The following is a 25560-nucleotide window of genomic DNA, read 5'->3' as shown; positions in this document are numbered from 1 at the left end:
GTGCTTCTCAACCTGTGGGTAGAGACCCCTTTGGCAAACCTCTGTCTCCAAGAATATTTACATTATGATTCATAGCAGTAGTAAAATGACAGTTATGAAGTAGCAATGAAATACTTTTATGGTTGGGAGTCGCCACACCATGAGGAACTGTATGAAAGGGTCGCAGCGTTAGGAAGGTTGGGAAGCACTGGTTGACTCCAAAGAGAGAGCACTGACTAACTTGTCATGCTCCACGCCCCCTTGTCTTTAGTGACCTCGAGTCTCTTTTGCATCAAATCAATCAATTAATTAATTAACTTCATAAGGAAGCTTGGGAGTGCCACAGCACAGCGGTGGAGGTCAGAGGACAGCTAGGAGAACTGACAGAACCAGGAGTCAGTTCCCTCCTTACACCATGTGGGTCCCTGGAACAGAACACAGGTTGGCAGCCTTGGTGGAAGGTGCCTTTACCCTCTGAGCTGGCTCCCTGTGCATGAATGGAAGATGGGTGCCCCAGAACCAAGGCTGGAAACACACCATCAGGAAGCTCCTGTCCCATCTCGAAGGGAAGAGGAAGATGCTCCAGTGGCCATCACCTCCTTGAAGTCCAGCGCCACACAGCACAGCGTCTCTTTGGTGTTCACAATTTCCTGCGCAGCCATTGTGGTGAGGCTGTAGCCACGCATGCTCATGATCTTCCTGGGGTTGTCGGTCAGGCACTGGCCAGCCATGTCCAAGCCCAGAGGAGCATGAGATAGCAAGGCTCTCAAAACCACACACACACACACACACACACACACACACACACACACACACACACACCAAAACAAAAATCTGTCACCACTACCACCACCACCACCACCACCACCACCACCACCACCAACAACAACAACAACAACAACAACAACCACCACCAACAAAAAAAAAAAAACAACCCAAAACCAGGTGTGATAACCCACACCTGTGATTCCAAAGCTCAGGAGGCAGAAGAAGGAAGGTATCTGTGAGTTTGAGGCCAGCCTGGGCTACACAGTGAGTTTCAGGCTGGCCAGGAATACATAATGAGACCTTGTCTCAAACAAACAAAATAAAATCCCCCAATGATAACACAGGTGGAAGTTCTTTAAACAAACACAACAAACAAACAAAAAATACTCAAGTGTCCCCAGGTTTAGTCGTTATTTCTGAGGATGGGCCCATGATTAGGTGGTCAATGTGATCCTGATCTCCTTGATGAGAGATTTAGTGAGAGCCAGGAGTAGTAGCGCATGTCTTTGATTCCAGCACGAGGGAGGCAGAGGCAGGAGGATTTCTATGAATTTGAGACCAGCCTGGTGGTCTACAGGGCGGGTTTCAGGACAACCAAGACTGTTACACTGAGAAACCCTATCTCAAAAAACCAAAACCAACAACAACAAAACAAACTAAGACACCAATTCTCTAGGGTCCGCTTACTCTTTGCAGCAAACTTTTAGGCCTGGAACTATTTTTTTTTTTTAATCTGTTTTGCAGAGGGAGAAACTGAGTCTGGATTACTTAAGGCGTCTAAGGTAGGAAGAAATGCATTGACTTCAACTCTATCAACCCCGAGTGGGCGAAGATAGTAAATGCATGCATGATATCTACACACAGAGGTGTCGCCCCCAAACGCTAATGTTCTTGGGAAATTTTTTGTCCACCTGGCTAAGTGATTGCGGCCAGGCAAGTAGTCCCCGGGCTGCCTCAGTTTCCCCCTCGGCGGGTAGAGGCGTGGCTCAGGGCTTGCGCTTTTGGGGTGCTCTGGCGGGTCGGGACCCGCCTTGGGACGGGGCGGCGCGTTGAGGGGGGCGGCCCCGAAGAGTCACGTGGCGCGGCCGCTGCCAAAGCAGAAGTAGGAGCCCGGCTGAACAAGACGTGTGCTGCCGGACACTCCGGGCCCCAGGCGGCTGCTGCACGCGGGGACCCCTGTGGCCCCCCCACCCGTGGCTGGCAGGCCTAGGGATCGGGCGGGTGGCTGTGCTCCGGTGGCACGACCAGGTGAGTGGTCTGGAGGGACTGGCCGCCCGGGGATCTGCGTGCGCTCGGGACCCGCGAGCTGGCACCGCGTCGGGTGGGGACTGCGACGGAGCGCAGCGGGCGCGGGCAGGGTTGGGGTGCGCGATCCGGGCAGGTGGCCGGGTGTGCCCTGGGGAACCCTGCTTGGGGACAGCCCGGCCCAGCCTAGCCGCCGGCCACTTCCTCCCCCGGGGCTGGCGCCACCTCTCCGGGGCGTCCGGTGGCCAACCAGGGTTTGAATGAGAGACGCGGCTCCGGGTGCTGGGGTGACTGGAGCGTCGGCCTTCAAGGCTCCTGCGCGGGAAGCATGTCCCTGCTTGCGGGACAGCCCTGACCCCTTGATTTTGAACTTGGGACCGTACTTCCCAGTAGTACACAGGTGGCTCCAGCGTCGGGGAGGAGCAGCCTTCCCTCCACACGGGATTCGATTCCTGAGACCCGCCCCTCCCGCAATTGGACTCAGAAATGTGTTTTTCTGTTCAGTTTGGGGATCTCGTAGGAGTCATTCGCCCCGTAGGAAACCAGAATTCGAGGGAAAGGTGGGTTGCATATGGACCCCAGAGGTTGATGTCTGGAGAGGCTGGGGCGAGCCCTTTCGATACCCTGATCTCAAACTAGTGAGAGATTGTCAGCATGTGGGGGCGACACACCCGAAAAACAGGTGGCCTCCTTTCTGAGACCTAAATTTGAATTTCAGTTCCATTTACGTGACACCGCAGACAGCGAGGAGCTGCTCCGAGTCCAGGTTTCTCCCCTGGGCGCTGTTCTAGCCCAGAGCCTGTTTTCCCGTTCACGAAAGAGGCGCCCTACAGTTCCTGACCCTGGCGGCAAAGGCCTTTCCTGGTGGGCACAGGTCATGGCCCCTGCTTTTGCTTCTGCGGGACACTTACAGGATGTTGGGGTCGGGCCTGGCCCTAGGCTGTTACCCATTTTGCACGGTTGTGAGCCGCAGCGTAGCAGCCCCAGGGGATTTTGGTTGTGGATTTTATTGATGCTTAAAATTGCTGGGTGCTGCAGCCTCTTAGGCAAGGCGGGGCGTGTGAGGTCTTCTAGAGGAGCCCCAGCGGTAAGGACCTATGAAGAACCCCTTTGCGCCTCCTGGGTGGAGTTGGTGGGAAGTTGCCAGTGGGAAAACTTCTGCAAACACTTAATTTCAAAAACAGGCAACCCCCTGCCCCCTCCCTGTCCCAAATAAGGGCTTTTCTATATCAATTAACATAAAGTGGACCGGTCCACCTGCCTCCTCCCAGTTGCTCCCAGGGACCTCTCCTCTGGATTTACAAGCAACCGTTGTGAAACTTACAATTTTTTTTATCTATTACAATAAGCAACATTTATAACTCACTGGTTTGTAAATTTCTTTTTATCAAAAGAGCTCATGAATCTCCCAAGGTCAAATTGTTCATAATAATTTACAAATTCTTTTTTTTTTCTTTGGTCTTTTGAGATGGGATTTCTTTGTGTCATAGGCTTGGCTGTCCTGGAACTCACTCTGTAGACCAGGCTGACCTTGAACTCACAGAGATCTACCTATCTCTGCCTCCTAAGTGCTGGGATCAAAGGCTTGTGCCACCACTACCCGGCTATAAGTTCATTCTTTTCCATAGCTTTGATACAATTTAAGGCTTTTATTATTTTTGAGACAGGGTCTCATTATGTAGTTCAGGTTGGCTTTGAACTTTTGATCTTCCTGCCTCCAACTCCCAAGTGCTGAGAGAACTGGTGTGTACCAATACTCTTGGCCTGAGCTGTTCCATTATTTACTTAAGGTTCCCCCCTTCCCCCCAGAGATGAGGAGTCAAAGTGCTTCCTGGTCTTATGGCCCTGTGAGCATCTTCATGGATGTTTCTCTGCACATGTGTGCTTGCTGGATCAAAAACATTTGCATATTTCTACTTTAAAAGATGCTTACAGGTACCCTTAAAAAATGTCAAACCTGGGGGCTGGAGAGATGGCTCAGAGGTTAAGAGCACTGACTGCTCTTCCAGAGGCCCTGAGTTCAATTCCCAGCAACCACATGGTGGCTCACAACCATCTGTAATGAGATCTGGTGCCCTCTTCTGGCATGCAGTCATACATGCTGTATACATAATAAATAAATAAATCTTTAAAAAAAAAAAAAAGTCAAACCTGTTTTCACGTCCACCTGTAGAGGTGGACATTGCTTGGTTCTTGGGTTGGAACTTGGCTTCCTCTGATGCTTTAGGGTGGGTGTAAGAAGAACCCCAGTAGCCCTGGTGCAGCAGGAAGAAAAGGCAATATTCAAGGGTTCATCTGAGCCAGAGTCTAGTAGAATTCTTTCTTGAGGTTTTGGCTGAAATCCAGTACTGACCCAAATGTGCAGAGAGTGTTCAAGAGAAGGACAGTCCCTGTTTCCTGTTTTGGGGTTCGTGTGTATGAGAAGTTGTTTTCAAAGTGTGAGGGCCATAGAAATGTGAAAACAAGGTCTCTTCTTACTCCTCACTCTAGCCATGTTTGTGTTGAAAACATTAGTCGACCAGGTTACCCACAGGAGTGGGGGTTGGTCATTAGCGGCAGGTAGGGAGGTGGGGGAAATGGGGGGGGGGGGGGATGGATCACCAGACTATTTATTATTTTGGGAAGGATAAAACAGAAAAAAGAGGGAGTTGTCTTGTTGGCCAGGGTCCTGCTCTGGGGTCACAGTCACCTGGAGACCTTCTTGCCTTGGGTGCTAAAGCATGGAATTCTGCCTGAACTGGACATCGTTGCCTGGTGCCCCGTCCAGAATCTCTTCCCATCATGGTGTTGTTTCAGGGCTTGAGAGCCAGGCTTTTGCCTCACTGGGGGGAACCTATCCTGTGCACCTGGCCGTGGGGGACTGAGGAGATGCCTGGCTGGAGCATTCTATACAGGGCAGAGCTGTGCAGTGGGCACCAGCTTTCAAGCCCTGGTTCTTCCGCTTGTAAGCTGCGGGTGACCTTGGACCATCCAGTCCCCTACCCACTCTTCAAAGGGTCAGCCAATTTTGTTAGGATGTGGTCAAATTCTACCAGAATTCTGAGTTCCAGAAAGCAGGCCTTGAAGGATCAGACTCAAATGACTGTCCTCATGCTTTACGTCCTGACACCTGCACCTGTGACCTTGGTCATGTAATTTTCTCCTCGCTGGATGGATTTTGATTCCTCCCTTCCCTCGGTGGTGGGAACTGAACTCAGGGCTTTGCTCTTGCTGGGCAAGTGCTCTGCACCTGAGCCCTATTACCCAGGCATTTGTCAGTGAGGCACCTGAGTAAACTGGTGTGATGTCGGGGGGGGTGGGGGGGGTGGGGGGGGGTGGGGTGGGGGGCACATATTAACAGATACTCTCCAGGGGGCCTAGCACCTTCCATTTCGCTTCTGGTTCTTCTTTCCAAACTAATGAAATAGCCTGAAACCCCCCCTTTCCCATCCCCAGGGGCTAACAGTGTGTCAGTGTGAGCAGTGTGTGAGGTAGCTCCTGAGGGGACAGGAGAGCTCAGGGTGTACCTTGTGAGTTTGCCTCCTGGCTTGTGTTGGTTGAAGCCTGTTCTCTAGACTAGAAGACTTCCTCCAACAGGGTCTCACTCTGTAGCCTAGGCTGATCTTGAACTCCTAGCAACCCTCCTGCTTCAGCCTCCCGAGTGTGTGACACCGTGCCCAGTTGAGTCTCTTATTTTATCTTGATAGGGTCTAGTATAGCTCAAACTGGCCTTAACTGTGGTTGACCTTGACTATCTTGATCTTGCTCCCACCCCCCTGTGTTGGGCACACCGCCCTCTTTATGTGGTGCTAAGGACCAAACCCAGGGCTTCATACAAGCTGGGCAAACACTCGACCTTCTGGGCCATATCCCCAGCCCTTCATCTTTTCACAAGATTGAATTCAGACACCTTCCTCTCCCAGATAATTTCTCTGAGGCCTCAAGCCCCTCGACACTTCCCTGACTAGAGCTGGGCTCTTCTTACTGCTCCTGGGGAGGCAGCATTCACCTGACTCTGACAGAGTTTTCAGGTCTGCTTTTCAAGCAATAGCCCGGGAGCAGGTGGCGAGAAGGATTTCCCACGCCTAGCACTCCCACAGAGGGGCCTTTGGCTCCGTGAGGAGATGCAGGAAGGGGCAAAGGGCAAGGCCTGGGCCTCTCCCTGCTCGCTGGCATTTGCATCCTAGTTGATACACCCGGCTGATACACTGTTGAGTGTTCAGTGCCATGGGTAAACACTCATCAGTTGGCTCTTAGTTGATAAAAACACGCCATCCATACCCTAGGCTAGTTTATCCCCATTTTGCGCGTGAGAAGGTTGAGGTTCAGGGCAGGTTGTCTAGAGGCTGAGCAGGTTAGAGGCCCTAACAGCCCCAGTCCAGGGGCTGCCTTTCACTTCCCGTTTTTTGACCTGGGATAGTTCTTTAGTGCTGCTTGATAACCTCGGTGGATACTGAGTGTCAACTGTGGGGCCTGGAAGGAGGAGCTGAGGTTACAGACCCACTCACACCCTCTTAGCTGACTTTTTTAAATGAAAAAAATTTTTTTTATGTGTTTGAGTATTTTCCTGCATGTATGTATATGTATCATGTGAGTGCCTGGTGCCTGTGGAGGTCAGAAGAGGGCATCAGGCCCCCCTGGAGCTGGAGTTATTGGTGGTTGTGAGCTGCCTGACATGGGTGCTCGGAACTGAACCCGGGTCTTCCTGTTTTGAGATACTGTCTTGTGTAGCCCAGGGTAGCCTCTAGCTCACTGTGTGTAGCAGAGATTGACCCTGAGTTGATACCCCTGCTCCCCGTTTCCAAGTGCTAGGGCATGTGTCACGGCTGCCGGCTTTTGTTCTTGTTTAAAGGGCCTGAGATGATCGGTAAACTTGTTTAGTGCTTACGAGGTCGGTAATTGCCTGCCTTTGCATGGCTAGAAATGAGGCCCAATGGGCATGGTGCCTCTCCTGGTACAGGTGCAGCTCCCTATCTGGCAGGCTCCAGGGCTCTAGGGCTTTGGGCTGAGATGTGATGGAACTGGATTTGTGTTCTAAAATGCTGCCAGCCACTGGGCTGAGAATCTCAGGAGCCCAGGGCAAGAAGCACAGTCCAGGGCCCAGTAGAGAGCTCCTTAGAGAAGCCAGGAAGAGGGAAGAATGTCTGGATTCTGGATTTTCTGATTGCTTTTGGGTATGAGAAAGTCCAGACAATGATTGGAGTACTCTCTTGAGTACCAGCAGCCTGCTGGAGTGCCCTGCTCCCGAGACCCCTGGATGCTCTGCATTGCTGAAGGCTGCAGCTTTCCCTTTGGGCTTTGGAAGGGCCAGAACTTCCTCCTAAAGAAGGGATGGAATGGGCTGGGCAGCAGTGGCGCACACCTTTAATCCCAGCACTAGGGAGGCAGAGGCAGGTGGATCTCTGAAGTCAAGACCAGCTTGGTCTACAGAGTGAGTTCCAGGACAGCTAGGACTACACAGAGAAACCCTGTCTCAAAAAAACCAAACCAAACCAAACAAAACAACAACAACAAAAAAAACAGCAGCAGCAGCAACAACAACAAAACAAACAACAATTAAAAAAACTCATAAACAAAACCAAGAAGGGATGGGATGGAACTGGAGGTGTGGAGAAGCCACTGTCTGCGGGACCCCACACCTGGATTGTTGGGGGTTGCCAGGCCTGGGCATTTTCTGCCCTTTCGGCCTCGTGGTTATGCAGAGGAACTGGTTGCTCTAACTTGGTTGTAAACAGATAGGGAGGAATCTTCTAGCAGGTGAGCTACACTGCTGGAGATGTACAGAGGTTAACGAACATGTCGGAACTGCTTTGGTTATTCAAATTCGGACAAGAAGAGAGGAGGGTCACCCATCAAGCTATGGTGATTTGGTTATTCAAAGCTTGTGTAGCGGTGGGGTCATGGAGGCCAGCCAGCGGCCAACTCTCCACCCAGACTTTATTTAAACCTCTGCCTTCCGGCTCCACTCTCTAAGTGGCCCAGGGCTCTTGGCACAAGAACCTTCACCTATAGCGCAGCCCAATGGGAATGAGACAGGCTCTTGTCTCCCGATACTGACGCCCCCACTCACTCACCCACCTCCGTTAATTAAAACCAGTCCATTTTTTTTTTCTTTATCCTGCCCCTCAGAGCCTCCATATTTCTCCTGCTTTTTTTCTCTCCTTGGAGTGACTGACAATGACCGCCATGGTCAATGTGGACACCCTTCCAGAATATGAGAAGAGTCAGATCAAGAGAGCCCTGGAGCTAGGGACGGTGATGACCGTGTTCAGCGCCCGCAAGGGCACCTCGGAACGGAGGACGGTACAGGTGATCATGGAGACTCGGCAGGTGGCATGGAGCAAGACTGCAGACAAGATCGAGGGCTTCCGTAAGTACTCGCTGGGCCCCGCCCATCGGAGTAGCCCCTGTTCATTCTCCGGTCTTAATCTGTCGAATTCGTCAGGATGAATGTCGCTTTGGTCCGTTCTTTTAAAGACAAAAGTGTTTCCATTTTTGTGGCGGTGGGTGGGGGTGGGGTGGGGTTGAGAGCAGGTGGGGGAAGTTGATCCAGGGAAGTTCTTGTGAAATGACAGCAACCCCAGTTGGTCAACGTGGCCGTGATATCGAAACAGCAGCAGGGCTCCTCTGGTTCCCAGAGCTGTCAAGCTGTCTGGCTTCTGAAGGGCTCACTGGCTGGGGCCTGGGGTGGCTGGGGCCTGGGGTGGCTGGGGCCTGGGGTGGCTGGGGCCTGGGGTGGCTGGGAGCTTGGTAGCCAAAAGGCTAACGACTTATTTATTTATTTTATTGCAAACCACAGCGGCAAGAGGCTTTTACTTTGGCATTTAAGGGCACAGGAAAAAAAATCATTGGACATTTTGCAGCTTTCAGATGAGATTCTGGTCCTGGTGACTGTTCCTCTCCTGAGCACTGTCACCATACACTGGGCTGTTTGTTGACTCAGTTCCCCGACTGTCTGAGGAGATTGCTTGCAGCAGACAGAGTCAGGGCACTTGAGCAATTTTCAGTTGCAGAGGTGTGCTTTAATTTTATTACTCATCCATTAGTGTGGGTTTTATTTATTTATTTATTTATTTTGGTGTGCATATGTGGATGTGTGCCCACCCATAGCATTCGTGCGAAGGTCCGGGGACCACTAGTGGGAGTTGTCTCTCCTACATGTGGGTTCTGGGGACAGAACTCAGGTTAGCAGATTGGGTGGCAAACACCTTTAGCCAGTGAGCGATCTTGCCAGTCATGTTTGTTTTAGAAGGATGTCATGTAGCTAGCCTGGAACACGGGATGGAGCTAAGGATGACCTTCGATTTATGATCTTCCTGCCGCTAGTTCTCAGGGCTAGGATGAGAAGCGTGCATCACAATGCTGTTTGTTTGTTTGTGTGTTTGTTTGAATGCAATGCTGAGGATGGAACCCGGGGCTTCGTGCATGTAAGGCAAACACTCTACCAAATGAGCCAGGTCTCCAGGTCCCTATTGAATAATTAACAAGATTTTTTTTATAGCAATTTCTTTATTTGTGTCTATGTGTGTTTTGGCACACACGTGAAGGCCAGAGGACACCTTATAGGAGTTGATCCTCTCCTTTTACCATGTGGGGCCCAGGGATCAAACTTAAGTCATCAGGCTTGGTGGCAAGTGCTTTTACTCACAGAGCCACCATCTTGGCAGTCAGCTGAATAACTTTTCATTGAAAAACTACAGTGTACCTTTGAAATAGCAGTAGTGCTCAGAAGGCTAAGGCAGGAGGATTTTAAGTTCAAGGGCTACATAGTGAGATCTTGTCTAAAGAATAAAGTACTTCTAGAAGTTGGGGAGCTAACTGACAAGTGCCTTTCACCTCTGACCCTTCACCCGTACCCTATGCATAAGCCCTGTCCTAACTTGCTCTTTGTTGTGGTACACAGTGAGAACAATAACAAAAACGGTAGGAAAAGATTTATTTCCGCTTATAGGTACAGCTCATCATTGAGGAAAGCCAGGGCAGGGGCTCCAAGCAGAAACAAAGAAACACTGTGGAAGAATGATGCTGATTACCTTGGCTTACTGTCTCTGGCTCGCTCAGCTAGCTTTCCTAGGGATGACACCTCCCACAGTGGGCTGGGTCCTCCTACACCCATTAGCAATCGAGAAAATGCCCCATGGACAGGGCCACAGGACAATCTGAGGGAGGTGATTACTTCCAAGGTGATGCTGGGTCATGGAAGCTAATATGTCAGGCTTCTAAGCAGCTTAGTTTGTCTTCTGATAATATTCTACATTCATGTCATGGGTGTGTATTTATTTATTTAATGCAAATGGCAACTGCCACCTTCTACTCTTGGGTTTCTTTTTGCCTGGGGCTGGCTTCTTATCGGCACAGGGTGATCTGTCTCTTTCTTCCGTGGGCCTGGCCTCACTAACAGTTGAACCCAGAGTGGGACAGTGTGTGCTGTTCCCAGACAATGTCACTGCAGCAATGGCTCTTTTTTCAGTCTTCTTAAAACGTCATGGTTTTATTGAAACAAAGTCAACTTAACATACTTACAGTTCATGATTTAAAATCCAGGTGTGGTGGCTCAAACCAGTAATCTCGGCCCTCTGGAGGCAGGAGGATTATGGGTTTAAGAGAATGCTGGGCCAGGTATAGTGGCATACATCCTTTTTGTTGTTTGTTTTTGTTTGCTTGCTTTTTGAGACAGGGTTTCTCTGTGTAGCCCAGGCTGTCCTGGAACTCACTAGGTAGACCAGGCTACCCTCCAACCTGGAGATCCACCACACCACCTGGCAAAACCTGAAACACTTTTTTTGTTTTGTTTTGTTTTGTTTTTTGAGACAGGGTTTCTCTATGTAGCCCAGACTGTCCTCAACTCAGAGATCCATCTGCCTCTGTCTTCCAAGTGCTGGGATTAAAGACGTGCGCCACCACTGCCTGGCTTGTGACATGCACCTTTAATCCCAGTACTTGGGAGGCAGAGGCAGTCAGATATCTGTGAGTTCGAGGCCATTGGTCTACCTAGAGAGTTCCAGGACAGTCAGTCAGGGCTATGTAGAGAGACCCTGAAGAGAGCGTTTGAATCCCCATCACCCACATAAAAGCCAGGCATGGTGGCACACACCTATAATCCCAGAGCTGGGGAGGCAGACAGGAGGGTCCTTGGGATTTACTACTAGTCAGCCAGTCTAATGCCAATCAGTGAGGTGTAGGTTCAGCAAGGAACCTTGTCTCAAAACGTAAGGTAGAGAGCAGTCGAAGAAGACACCAGCCATTGACATCCTCCTGCCTGTGACAAAGGCCACCACGGTGGTCAGTATGTTTAAATACATGTCAACACTGCCACGATCAATTCTGGAACATTTTCAGTGAGTGACCCCGTCTCCCTGACCTGCTTCCTCTGACTCCCTCCTGCTGATTCTCTCCCCTAGCCCTGAATCTACTTTCTGTTTCTGCAAATGCCGCTGTTGTGGCCATTTTGTGGGAACAGAGTCCTATTTGTTTATGGCCTTTTCACGTGGCTACTTTCTGCTTCACAGTTTAAGATTTATCCACTTCTTAGTGTGGAACAGAATTTTATTCCTTTAGACATCCAAGTAATATTCTACAGTGTGGCTATTCTACATAAAAAATTGTCTGTTGATTTTAGGTAGTTTGAATGGTTTCCGTCTTCTATCTAATTTGAAAAGTGTGGTTTGGAACATTCGTGTCTTTTATGTTTAAAGGTTTTCACATTTTTTTTTCTTTGTGTGCCTTGGCTGTCCTGGAACTCTTTCTGTAGACCAGGCTGGCATTGAATGCACAGGGATCTGCTGGGATCTGCCTCCAGAGTGCTGGCATTAACGGCGTGCGCCACTGCTGCCATCTTTTTAACAATTTTTTTTTTTTTTTAAGATTTGGAATATCTTTAAAGATTTAAAATCAGGTTTTCTATTTTTAAAGATTTATTTTTATGTATTTATTTATTTTTAAATGTATCTGTATAGGTGTGTACCTCTGTGAGTTTATGTGCACGTGTGTACAGGTGTCTATGGGCATCAGAAGGTCATCGGTTGTAGGTGCTGGGAACTAAACCCAGGTTCTCTGCGAGAGCAGTGAAATCTCTTAATCATGGAGTCTTCTCCTCATCCCTGGTGTATAGATAGCTTTTTACGTGGGTCCCCCTCCATCATAGGCTTGGTGTGAAATTCATGGGTTATATGCCAAGGGAGATGCAACCCTGGTTTCATTTCTGTGTGTACAGGTGTGGGCGCCTGAGGTCAAGGGTGCAGTGTGTTTTCACTTTATAGGGCAGTTTGCTGTCACTCCACAAAAGCAGCTTAGCTTGTGTACTTGAGTCATGAGATTGGTCCCCACACCTCCACCCACACCGCCTTAGACTTCTATACTTGTCCATTGACTGGTAGAGTTGAGTAATTTCTTAATAAGATTTTAAAAGAAACAGTTTATTATAGTGTGTGTGTGTGTGTGTGTGTGTGTGTGTGTGTGACAGAGAGAGAGAGAGAGAGAGACAGACAGAGAGAGAGAGAGAGAGAGACGGGGAGAGAGAGAGAGAGAGACAGAGAGAGAGAGAGAGAGAGAGAGACAGAGAGAGAGACAGAGAGAGAGAGAGAGAGAGAACATGTATTGCCTCTTTTCCTCTCAACCTACCTTAGTTTGGAGATAGCTCTGCCAGGTACCTGATAAGGCTTTGGCAATTGCTAAATTAGATGCAAATCCTCTGGAGCCCACAGGGTCCTGCTGGGGACCAGTAGGTGTCTTGACTTCCTGTTAGCTGGCTTGACCCTTCTGTGTTAGCATTGCTTTATCTGTAGACCGGGACATTGCTGCCAAACTGCACAGGCTACATACAGCTGGGAGTAAGCCCTGAGGAGCCTCATCAGAGGGACTCCCCTGCTCCGCAGCAGTTGGTAAACCCTGCACATGCTCCTTCTCTGATTTCGGCGGCCATCTTTGCTGCTTCTGCTTTCCTAGGCAGTGGAAGTATCTACCCTCCTGGCCTGGGTGTTTTTGGTGGGCAGAGGAGCCAGACTTAAAAGAGAAACTGGCACTGTGACTTTGAACGGACCGTGATTGGTGTTCCTGCTTGGTGAGGGTGTCTGTGGAGAGGCAGAAAAGCCACAGAGACAAAAAGCTTAGACAAGAAGCTCCTCTGGACCCCTTGGAAGGAGCAGGCCTTAGGACTAACGGGGACTCAGGGTTCATTTAATGGCTTCTCGGTGTTAGGAATTGTACGCGGCGGCGGGACCCCCAGATGCAGCTGCAGGCTGGCGGGCAGCCCAGTCCATGTGGGCATGGCGGCTGGGCTGCGGTGGAGATACCAACTCAGACGCTGCATCCGCGTGGAAACGGCTTATTGTAATAGAGAGATGAAGAGGGAGAAAGACAGAAAGAGGGAGACAGGAGGGGGGGGGAAGAGAGATAAAGAGAGAGAGGGGGAGGCGAGGGGTTCGAGAGGTGCACACATCCTGAGAGGAAAGCGGAAGAGGAGAGAAGGGAAGGGGTGGAGTTTTCCCGCCTTTAATCCCCGCACTCAGGAGGCAGAGCCAGGCAGATCTCTCTGAGTTCGAGGCCAGCCTGGTCTACAGAGCGAGATCCAGGACAGGCTCCAAAACTACACAGAGAAACCCTGTTCCGAAAAACCAATCAATCAATCAATCAATCAGTCAATCAATAATAAAAAATAGGCTTCTACACCATGGCATAGGGTGGCACCAAGGGGCCGGATCAGAATGTTAACATTTGGCAGCAGGAATCTGCTGGCCACTGTGGGGTCTGGAGGGAATGGACATACATGAGGGTTCCATGGGCATGTAATTTTGGGGTCCTTAGCTGCTGCGGGCCGCAGGAATATATCATAAGAACTCAGCTGGTTATGGCAAAGTCACTACCTGGAGGGATCAGGGAATTCCTCCGGAGGAAGCCAAATTCCACATTCCTGGCGTTACTTGGCTTGTTATATATCAGCTGTCTTCTGTTATGAAAATCACGTGTGCCTTCATAGTCTTCCCAATTGACTTTCCCCTGGAAGGGCTAACAGTGTGGACTGATCACTCTCTGGACATACACATTCCAGGTATTTGGAGACCAGCCTCAGGAAAGGCTTTCTCTGGAATCAGATATCTCCCTTGGCCACTTGCAAGGACTAACAGTGATAACAGCCCACATGCGAAGCCTCCTGACTTAAGGTAAATTCCACAAGGAGACACCGCCTAGGTCAGGTGGACGTTAAGTAATAGCTTTACAGATTCAGCTCGGACCCTCTTTCTTCAGCCTTACTATTCTTATCACCCCTCTGTTTGACCCTGGAAGCCTGGCTTTACATGGCCAAAGGACTATATATACCAGGACTTCCAGGGCACAGGGACGGAGAAGAGAAAAGAGAATGGAAGAACTAGATGGGTAAGAACTTTCGAGGAACAAACTGAGATGAGGAAGAACTAGATTGAAGGGCTAGAAGAGAGGACTAGAGGAATGAGATGGAAGATGAGGAAGAGCCAGATGGGGAAGTACTAGCTGGGTAAGAACAAGCTGAAAAGGACCTAGATGAGGCAGAATTAAGACGAGAGAATTAAGATAGAACTTGGAGGGAGCAATAGATAAGTATAGAGAAATCAGGCAAGAAAGGAGCTAGGCACGAGAACAGAACTGAAGCTGTGTATATAGGATGTTATGCCAGAGGAATTAAAGCAAGTGGACTATAGAGCTCGGTGTGCTGAGATTCTATTTCCCGAAAATAGTCCTCGCCGTTAGTAGTTCTCTCTCCTGAGCCCCTGGGATGTAGCAAGTGGGATGTGGCTTTTGGATAAATGTATTAGTTATTGTCTTAGTCACCTTTCTATTGCTGTGAAGAGATACCAACGGCCACGGCAACTCATGCCTTTAATTGGGGGCAGGTTTACGGTTTTAGAGTTTTAGTCCATTATTATCATGATGGTGAGCAGAGCAGCAGGTATGGCAGGCATGGTGCTGGAGAAACCATTGGGAGAGAGAAAGAGAGAAACAGTGGGCTGGGTTGGTATTTTGAAAACCTTAAAGACCACCCTAGTGATGTACTTCCTTTAAAAAGGCCACGCCTTCTAATCCCGCTAACACTCCCTGGTGACTAAGCATTCAACTACATGAACCTATGGAGGTCATTCTTTTGGGATGGGATTTGAGACAGTTTCTCTGTGTAGCCCTGGCTGTCCTGGAACTCACTTTGTAGACCAGGCTGGGCTGGAACACTTGTAGATCCACCTGCCTCTGCCTCCCAGGCACTGGGATCAAAGTCCTGTTCCTCCCCCAGCTAGGGGAGCCATTCTTATTCAAACCACCACTGACCAGAAGCAATTTAAAAAGGAAGGATTTATTTTGGTGTGTAGTTTGAGGATGCAGACAGTCACAGCAGGGAAGACTCAGCAGCAGGAGCGCAAGGCAGCCAGTTACACTGTATCCTTAGCCAGGAAACAGAGAGAGATGCTCAGCTTACCTCCTCCTTTATATTCAGTCTGGGACCTCAGCACATGGGATGGCGCCGCCCACAGTTCCGATGCATCTTCCCACTAAGTTACCTCAGTCTAGAAACCTCCTCACAGATATGTCAGGAGTTTGTTCCTAGAGTAAGGCAAGTCTTGTCAAGTTAACACGGGAGATAAACCATCACAGTAGGTATGACGACCCACTTGTCGGCCTGCTGAGGTACCTAGTCCTGCCACCTAGGGCGGTGACTGGTTTACAGCTATAGTGGTTTGGCTCCCCCTCACCCCAAGAGCACGTGACCATGTCTAGAGCCATGCTTGGTTGTCACAGCTGAAGTCAGGATACCACTGACATCCAGTGCATAGGTATCAGGGTACAGGACAGCCTCTCACAAAGAGCTGTCTGGTGTTAGAGTGTGTTAGCGGGGTTTCAGTGACATGATGCCCTGAGGTTACATGTTGGCTTTACTTCAAGCTGTGGAGTGTCATGGGTGTCAGCACTTTTCCTTGGAAATGTCTGTAGGAGTTTTTCTCCTGTTCCTATTTGCCATTAGACTGAGTATGGATTCTGCCGAAGAGAAAGGGGAAGAGGAGAGGGGAGGGAGGAGGGGAAGGGGGGGGTGGTGAGAAGAAGGAGAGATGGAGTTTCTGCTCAGAAGAGAAGGCGAGGCAGAGAGGAGCTGTGTCAGGACTGTGTGATTGAGTGCCGGTGCTGGGTTTTGTACTTGGTGACTGCAGGAAAGGTGCTGTCTGTCTGGGTGAAGGACCCAGTGGGAACCCAGTGGGAACCCAGTGGTGACCAGGGGAAGAAGGCCTTACAGCAGACGAGCTATAGCAGAAGGGCTGCCTTGTGTGGAGAGTGAGGGGTGGGATTTGCCAGCTGGCCGGCAGGGATGGTGGATGGAAGCAGGAACTGTGGGAGCCACAGATGCAAATGTGCAGATTGGGGGTCAGATCTGGAGAGGACTCAGTTGTTCTATTCCTTGTGGCCTGGCCTGAGGCATTTGGCGGTGGTACTTAGCCAGTGACAATGGTGCTGATTGTGATGATGGTGGTGTTGACGGTGCTGATGATGGTGATGACTGTGATGGTGGTGGTGGTGGTGGTGGTGGAGGTGGTGGAGGTGGTCAAAGAGACCTGTGGTAATAAGGATGATGGTGCCAGTTGTGATGGTGTTGGTGACAATGATGGTGGTGATGATGTTGGTAAGAGCAGTCTAATAATACTCACTGTGTGCTGTGTACCACAGATTGTTCCGTCTTCATGGTGATTAAGCAATGGGAATTATACCCATTTTATGAGTGAGGAGATTAAGTCCTGGGGGACCAGGTGACATGCCATTCAGTGAAAGGATAGGCTGGTAGTCTCAGATTTTTCTGGTCAATATTGTCACTGTCTCCTCACTATGCTTAAGTATACTTTCGTTCTGCATGCAGCATAAGGGTTCCCAGCTTGGACCCAGAATGGTGACCTCACTCTGTCGAGTGCTGGATGCACCAAGGGGAAGGGGACTCCAGATTGTCCTCTGGGTATGTGGCGAGACTGGATGGCTGACAGGGAACCAAGTATGCAGATGGACTGCTGGTCAAGAGAAGAAAGAGAGGTTTTCATGGATCCTGCTTCTTCCTGAAGCCCAGCCTTGGATGTTGTGCTGGCTAGTTTTATGTCAATTTGACAAAAGCTAGAGTCGTCTGAGAGGAGGGGACCTCAATTGAGAAAAGGCTTCCTGTAGATGTAACTGTCTTATTAAATAAGAAACACAGAGCCAAATGCAGAGTTAAAAGCCCAAGAGGTCAGAGCAGTAGCTAAGAGCTGAGACTAAAACCGCCTTCTTACCACCCACTACTGCTGCTGTCCTTCCTCTGAGAAAGAGGCCTGCTTCCTGTATGTCTGTCTTTTTATAGACTTTCTGTTCTGCCTTCTCATTGGTTGTAAACCCAACCACATGACCTCCACATCACTGCTTGTCTATACAGACCTCCAGGTCTTCTATGGTTGGTATTGAGATTAAAGGTGTGTGTCTCCAAGCTGGTAGTGTCCTTGAACACACAGAGATCTGCCTGTCATGTGATCAGGATTAAGGGTGTGTGCTACCACTGCCAGACTTCTGCTGTGGCTTGCTATTAGCTCTGATCCCCAGGCAACTTTATTTATTAACATACAAATAAAATCACATTTCAGCACAAATAAAATATCACCATAGCCTCCAGAAGACTGGGCTGTAACAAGGCTACTGGTAACTTCCCACCAACAGATGGCTAGGCATGATTGCTAAAGACAACACCTATATAACTCATTGGACATGGAGACATTGAACTGGTGCCTGCCTAGAGTCTTCAGCCCTACTGACTAGTGTTCATGGTACTGGAAGGTACTCCGCATGCTACCAGAGGAGAAAGGCAAACATCGACCCAGCTACAAATCCTTTGATCTACAAATGGTGATCTGTCTACAATAGTGGTACAAAAGTTGTAGGAGTAACCAACCATTATCTGATTGGATTTAAGGCCACTCCATGAGATGGAACTCATGCTTGATACTGCTTAGGTGGCTAAGGGCCTGAGACTAGACAGGCCATGGACCTAGGATAAAATAAAAACTACTGTTCTGTTAAAGGAATACAGAAAAAAAAAAAAGACCCCTAATAGCATTGTGCTATACTCATAGATCAGTGTCTTGCTCAGATAGTATCAGAGAATCTTCCTCCTGCAGTAGATGGGAACAAATACAGAGACCCACAACTGGTCAGTGTGCAAAGAGCGAGGACCTTGGAACACTCAGTCCTAAATGGAACATCTCCATCAAATCCTTCCCCTGAGGGCTCAGAGAACTCTGCGGAAGAGAAGACAGAGAGATTGTAGGAGCCATTGGGGATGGAGGACACCCAGAAACAACAAGGCCTTCTAGACACAAGAGGACTGCCACACATACAAACTCACACAGACTGGCAGCATGTAAAGGGCCTGCATAGGTCCAAGCCAGATGGGGTCGCAGGGCTGAGAGGGGAAGTGGACACAAACCCCCAATCTCTAACCGGGAAGCTACTCCCAATTGGTAAGCACTCTCAAAGGAAAAATTAGCTTTTTCCAACAGAATCTCACTGGGTATAAAAACCACACTTAAGGGCAGGCCCCATACCCAGCAGTAGATGTTCAACACAAAATGAACTTGGTAGTATTTTGGATTTTTGTTTGTTTATTTCCTAATGCTTTGTCTGGGCTTTTTTTTTTTTTTTTTTTTTTTTATTCTTATAGGTCTTTTGCTTTATATATTATGTTTTCTGACTTTGTTTTATGGATTTTTTGTGTGTATGAATATGTGTGGTTTTGTGTATGTATGTGTTTCTTGTGCTTTTTCTTTTGATCTTTTTTGTTTGTTTGTTTGTTTGTTTTTGAGACAGGGTTTCTCATGTAGTTTTGGTGCCTGTCCTGGATCTCACTCTGTAGACCAGGCTGGCCTTGAACTCACAGAGATCCACCTGGCTCTGCCTCCCGAGTGCTGGGATTAAAGGCGTGCGCCACCACCGCCCGGCTTCTTTTGATCTTTTTCATGTTTGTTTGTTTTGTCCTATTCTGGTTTGTTTTTATATTTTATGTTAATTAATATTAATTAATTCCTTAAAAAAAGATGCCTGTTTGTTTTTTTTTCTTTTCCCTTCGAGACAGGGTTTCTCTGTATAGCTTTGGAGCCTGTCCTGGAACTCACTTTGTAGCCCAGGCTGGCCTCGAACTCACAGAGATCCACCTGCCTCTGCCTCCCGAGTGCTGGGATCAAAGGCATTCACACTGGGATCAAAGGCGTGTGCTACCACCACGGCCGCCTGTTTGTTTTCTAATTACAGGAAGAAAGGGTGTGAATTTGAGTGGGTGGATAGGATCTGGGAGTTAGGGGAGGGGAAACTGTAATCAGAATATATTGTATGTAAAAAAAAAATCTATTTTCAATAAAAAACTAATAAAATTGAAAAAAATAAAATATCAGGGGCTGGAGAGATGGTTCAGTGATTAAGAACACTGGTTGCTTTTCCAGAGGACCTGGGTTCAATTCTTAGAGCCCACATGGCAGCTCACAACTGTCTATATAACTCCGGTTCCAGAGCTTCTGACACCCTCACACAGTCAGTCATCCATACAGGCAAAATACCAGTGAACATAAAATAAAAATAAATTATATATTAAAAAAAGAGATCAGGCTGGGTTTTATTGCTATGAAGAGTCACCATGACCATGGCAACTCTTAAAAGGAAAACATTTAACCAGGGTGGCTGGCTTACAGTTTCAGAGGTTCAGTCCGTTATCATCATGACAGGATCATGGAGGCGTGCAGGCAGGTGTGGTGCTGGAGCTGAGAGTGCTACATCTTGACCAGAAGGTACCAGGACGTTGACTGACTGTCATATTGAGGTACCCTTTAGCAAAAGAGACCTCAAAGCCCGTGCCCACAGTGACACACATCCTCCAACAAGGCCATACCTCCTAATAGTGCCACTAGCAGGTGCCAGTGCAAGAGGTACTGAGGGGACCTCAGGGGTAGCCTGCACTTGTTGGTGGGGTCTGCCTTCTGCTGTGCTGTGGCCAAGTTGAGGGTCCTGCCAGAGTAGACCCAGGATGTGAGACTGTGTGCAGGGCAGCCGGGCTCCTTGGCTTCCTCCTTCCACAGGCCAGGGGGGCCTGGGCTGTTCTAGCCTTACAGAAGGGGTGTGCACAGGCGGTGCGTGGTTCTGCAGACAGCTCCGAGGCTGCCGCTTGCACCTCTAAGTCGCGCTGGTGGTCATGGGTGGGTGTACATTTCGGAGGGTGAAGTGCTCGTGTGAAGGATCCTGTGCCGAGAAAAAAGAAAATGGGAACTTAGTAATCTGTAGAAAAGAAAGTAGCAACATTGCCTTAGCAGGAGGAGGAGGGGCTAGCCAGCGCCTCAACTCTATGAGGGGAGGAGGAGAGGAGGCGGGGTGGGTGCCTTCCCTGCAGCCTCAGGTCTCTGCAGCATCCACAGCCTGAGTTGCTGCCAGCTTCAGCCCCTGGAGAGTCATGCAGACTCGTGTCCTTGAGGTAGCAAGAAGTACCGGCCAGGTGTCCTGAGGGTTTGCTGTGGAAGTGAGCTCAGAGCCGTCCCTAAATGAAACAAAGCCCTTCCCTCCCCGCCTCCCCCACTGTGGAGAAGTTTCATGAATTCATCAGTAGAAGCATTTAAAACTATAAGCGGGTGACATTCACTCAGTTCTTCTACCTGGGAGAAGTGTGTTGAGATGCCTGTACTCCCTCCTGGGTTTTTGTTTGGTTTTGTTTTAATAATGTGAGATCTAGATATGTTTTTACAAAATGCTATCTCTTATGATATACTCTTGATCTGCCCTTTTCTATTCCTGCCATTTGACGACAGTTACATAATTATGAACTAATTTAAATACTGAGGCTGAGATTGAGGATAATGTGGTAGATGCTCCATGCTGTGGGGCAAGGGCTTAGCTGGGCCTGAGGGCATGAGCCTCTCCCTTTGGCCTGTTGTCCCAGCTGCTCAGGAGGTTGAGGCAGGAGGATCCTAGGGTCTAGGCCTGCCTGACCACAGAGTGAGTTCAGAGCTGGGTATGGTGGCTCATACCTGTAATCCCAGCACTTGGGAGATGGAGGCCAGGGAATCAGGAGTTTCTGATTAGCTTCACAGGGAGTTCTTCAGGCAGCCTGGGCTACAAGAGACCCTTCTTCCCCTCCTTTCAAAACAAAACAAGAAAAAAAAAAAAAAAGACATAGTAAATGCAAGGTCGGCCTGGGTAACATAGCAAGACCATGCCTCAAAGGAAAAAGCTGAAAAAGGTGTGTGTTGGGGCAGAGGTAAACCTGGGCTGGCAAGATGGCTCAGTGGGCAAGGGATTGCTGTCAAGCCTGACTGCATGAGTTCGATCTCTGGGACCCGTGTGGTGGGAGGAGAGAACAAGCTTCCTCGGGTTGCCCTCTGACCTCCACTTGTGTGCACAGATGTGCACACAAAATAAACGATGTGAAACAGGGAACACAGAGTTGCTGGGATAGAGGTCACTTGCCTTGCACCTGTGGGGTACTAGATCTGATTCCTAGTGTGCAGGAAGAAAAGGGGAGATTGTCAGGATCTGGTTGCCTGCCTTTAAGTCTCGGCCTTACAGTTTAGGAGATTTGGTTCCCATCTGTAAAATGGGATGTTATGATGCCCACCTGCAGGATGTTGAAAGTTTTAGGGGAGTTAGCTGTGTCCCACATCATGGGGTAGTGGTTGATGTGTGACCCCGGGCTGGCAAGGTGAATGACCAGATGCTGTTCAGGTTATAGCAGTAAATCTGCAAAGCTTCTCCCAGAAGACACTCAGGTTTTAAGCCCTGGGACCTTTGAATGTGTTGCCCTACCTGTTGGAAGGCTCTTTGCAGAGGGGATTCTGTGAAGAATCTTGGGATGGGACAATGATCCTGGATGATGGAGCTAGATCTGATCTAATCACAAAGGTTCACAGGGGTGTGAAGGTCAAAGTCTGAGAGAGAGAAGCACGGGGTATTTTGTTGGCTTTGAAGGAAGGGGCCACAAGCCCAGGAATGCAGGCAATTTCTAGCAACTGCAACAGTCAAGGGAGTTAGTTTTTGAGCCTTCTCAAAGAACTGGTCCTGCTCAGAACTTTGAGATGATGAATTCGAGTTGTCTTAAGCTCTGTGTTACATCAGAATGGGAACCAATACATTCACTTAACCAGTGTGGATGAGTTGAAATGCTGCCTTTGAGCCTTTTCTATTTTTTTTAAAAAGATTTATTTTATTTATTATGTATACAGTGTTCTGCCTGCATGTGTCTTTGCAGGCCAGAAGAGGGCACCAGATCTAATTGCAGGTGGTTGTGAGGCACCGTGTGGTTGCTGGGAACTGAACTCAGGACCTATGGAAGAGCAGTCAGTGCTCTTAACCACTGAACCATCTCTCCAGCCCCTTTTTTTTTTTTGAGGCAGGGTTTCTCTGTGTTGTTTTGGTGCCTGCCCTGGATCTCACTCTGTAGCCCAGACTGGCCTCGAACTCACAGAGATCCACCTGGTTCTGCCTGCCGAGTGCTGGGATTAAAGGCCTGTGCCACCACCGCCTGGCTGCCTTTTCTATTTTTATGAAGTCTATTTTTATAAAAATACAGCTAGGTCTTGCATACACCCCACCCCTTCCCTCCCTAAAGAAATTAGTATGGTGATTCAGTAGTGATCATTTGCACATCTGTAATCCCAGCTCTTGGGAAGCAGAGGCAGGAGGATCACTGCAAGTTTAAGGCCAGCCTGGTCTACATATGAAGTACTAGGCCAGCCTGGTCTACATATGAAGTACTAGGCCAGCCTGGTTGACACAGTGTCAGGTCAACCAGTGCTACGTGGTAAGATTCCATCTCAACAAAACAAAAATTTAATCTTCCATAAACATATATTTTTGTCTGGCTACAAAAAAGCCCCAGGTAATAGGTAGCCCTCAGACCACTTGCATTTTGTTCTGTGTCTGAGGATTGTTTGTGTTGATATTAAAAGCTTTAGTCGTCAATCTTTTAAGTTCTTGTGTGCGCACATGCACATGTGTGTGGAGGTCAGGGGGCTTCAGGTCCTTAATTATTCTCATTGAACCTAGCTGACTCGGCTAGGCTGGCTTCCTGTGAGCTCAGGGATCCTCCAGTCTCCATCTCCCTGGCCGAGGCATTACAGGTGTGCATTCCAAACCATCTTTTTTTTTTTTAATGTTGTTTGCTGGGGATCCGAACTCAGGTCCTCGCGATTGTGTGAAAAGTACTCTGTCTGTTGAGCGATCTCCCAGCTCCCCGGTACTTTATTTAAACATATTTCACTCAACAAATTCGTGTGCTAGACCTGGCCTTTCAGCTTCTGGTTGTGAAAATCTGCCCCGTGCCGATCTATCTTCCATGTTGTTTGAAATGAGTCTGGTTTTTAGGTTTGTTTCTTAAACCAGTGTCCTACTTTTTGAATATTATGTAGTCTCATGTTTTCCTATGTCAAATGTTGATTCTGGGGACTTTTTTTTTTTTTTTTTAATAGCTAAACTTAGGCAAATTTCCTGTGTTTTTCATAGGATAGATTTCTAAACACAGCTGTGTGGTGGGCTTGGGCACAGTGTGGTTACTTTTTCCCAGGAGGCTCGTACCTTCTACATCCATCGTCCCCCCTCGCCAGGGCAGACTTCCACTTTTAGAGGCCTACCGTTGAGCAGCAGAAACCGTGTGTGCTGCAGTCCGCCCCCAGGGTGTTTGTTCTGGCCCAGGCCTCCAAACCTCAGGACTGAGCAGGCTCCGCTTGGCTGGAGGGTTGTGTGTGGAGCCTGCCTCGGCATCAGCCTGATGGTATGAGGGTGGGAAAGCTTTGGAGCCTTTCCTGTGGCTGAGGCAGCCCGCCCGCCCTTTCTTTCAATCCACAAGTCAGGCCTGGTCGGTAGATGCCTTCCCAGTCTCCTCACTGGGAGAGAGCCGATGTGGAAGGAAGTCGGGCCGTCCCAGGTGGGTGCAGGCATGAGGACTTAAGTTCGATCCTCAGGACCTAAGTGAAACAGCTGGGTGTGGCTGGTACATGTTTGAAATCCTACCACTGGGGAGTGGAATACAGATGGATTCCTGGGGCTTGCTGACCAGCCTCCCATCTCTCCAGGTGAGAGATCATGGCTTAAAGGAACAGCACCTGAGTTTGACATCTGGCTTTGACAGGCACACATTCGCGTGGCTAGCTGTACCTACGTGGACATGTGTGATGGCTAGTTTTACAAGGTTCTTTTCCATCACATTTTTATTTGTTTGTGTATGTACATGCAAACATGCCATGGCACTTGTGAAGAGGTCAGAGAATGACTTGGCAATCTGTTTTTTCCTCCAACTGGAATCAAAATCAGGTCCTCAGGTTTAGTGGCAGGTCCCTTTACCTGCTGAGCCATATCATTGGCCCCTGGGGGTAGTTTTAGTTGTCAGCTTGACATCTGGAGCTACCTGGGAAGGGCCTCTCAATGAGGGGTCTGTAGGAGGTCTGTGGTCGGCTAGCCTGAGAGTATTTTCTTAATTGGGCTAATTGAGGGGAAAGGCCCTCTCTGAAGGTGGGTGGCACCTTTCATAGGCTGGGCCCAGCCCTGAGTGAAAAGGAGAGTGAGCCCAGTGTGACCGTCTGTCTGGAGCTAAGATGTCCTCACACAGAGGGACCATGACCGGGATCTGTAAGCTAAAGTAAACCTGTCCTCCCCTGAGGGGCCTTTCATCCCAGCAGCAAAACAGAAACTAAGACCATACCATGGATGTGAGCACACACAGAGAATGGTGTGAGCACACACACAGAGTAAGGATACCACAGGTGTGAGCACGCACACAGAGTAAGGATATCACAGGTGTGAGCACACACACAGAGTAAGGATACCACAGGTGTGAGCACACACACAGAGTAAGGATACCACAGGTGTGAGCACGCACACAGAGTAAGGATACTACAGGTGTGAGCACACACACAGAGTAAGGATACCACAGGTGTGAGCACACACACAGAGTAAGGATACTATAGGTGTGAGCACACACACAGAGTAAGGATATCACAGGTGTGAGCACGCACACAGAGTAAGGATACCACAGGTGTGAGCACACACACAGAGTAAGGATACTACAGGTGTGAGCACACACACAGAGTAAGGATATCACAGGTGTGAGCACACACACAGAGTAAGGATACTACAGGTGTGAGCACACACACAGAGTAAGGATACCACAGGTGTGAGCACACACACAGAGTAAGGATACTATAGGTGTGAGCACGCACACAGAGTAAGGCTAGAGTGACTTTCTGATGGGGACATAGTTCCAACGTCAGGGCCGTGCAGAGTTGCCAAGCAGAGCTGACTGGAGTGGATGGTTACTTGTTTGTTCTTATAGCTTTGGCCCCAGTAGCTCCCAGGAGAAGCTTAATAGCTGTACACTGTTGGACCAGCCCCCTCCTGCCTCCCTGCCTCCCCCTCAGGCTCAGCCCCAAGCACCTTCTCTGTCCCTCAAACTACCACTGAACTTTTATTTTTTTAAACATTAACTTATTATGCGTGCGTGCGTGTGTGTGTGTGTGTGTGTGTGTGTGTGTGTGTGTGTGTGTGTGTGTATGTGTATGTGGGGGTGTGTGCCTGCATGAGTGCACTCACACATGCATG

General features: G+C 49.0%; 1 protein-coding gene across 1 annotated transcript in view; it reads left to right on the top strand.

The window, feature by feature from the left end:
* The first annotated feature begins 1867 nt into the window (after window positions 1–1867).
* Window positions 1868–25560, top strand: part of Plcg2 (phospholipase C gamma 2) — a 141710-nt gene continuing 118017 nt past the window's right edge. The window contains exons 1-2 of the mRNA XM_052728975.1: window positions 1868–1995; window positions 8101–8341. Coding sequence (XP_052584935.1) covers window positions 8149–8341 — 193 coding nt within the window. The 5' untranslated portion in view covers window positions 1868–1995; window positions 8101–8148. The remainder of the gene's footprint in view (window positions 1996–8100; window positions 8342–25560) is intronic.

Source organism: Peromyscus californicus, unplaced genomic scaffold (assembly GCF_007827085.1).
Source record: "Peromyscus californicus insignis strain IS unplaced genomic scaffold, ASM782708v3 Scaffold_8__1_contigs__length_139910024, whole genome shotgun sequence".
In the NCBI taxonomy this organism is placed as follows: Eukaryota; Metazoa; Chordata; class Mammalia; order Rodentia; family Cricetidae; genus Peromyscus; species Peromyscus californicus.
The sequence above is the reverse complement of the archived record's forward strand: the minus strand, read 5'-3'. Positions and strand labels throughout refer to the sequence as shown.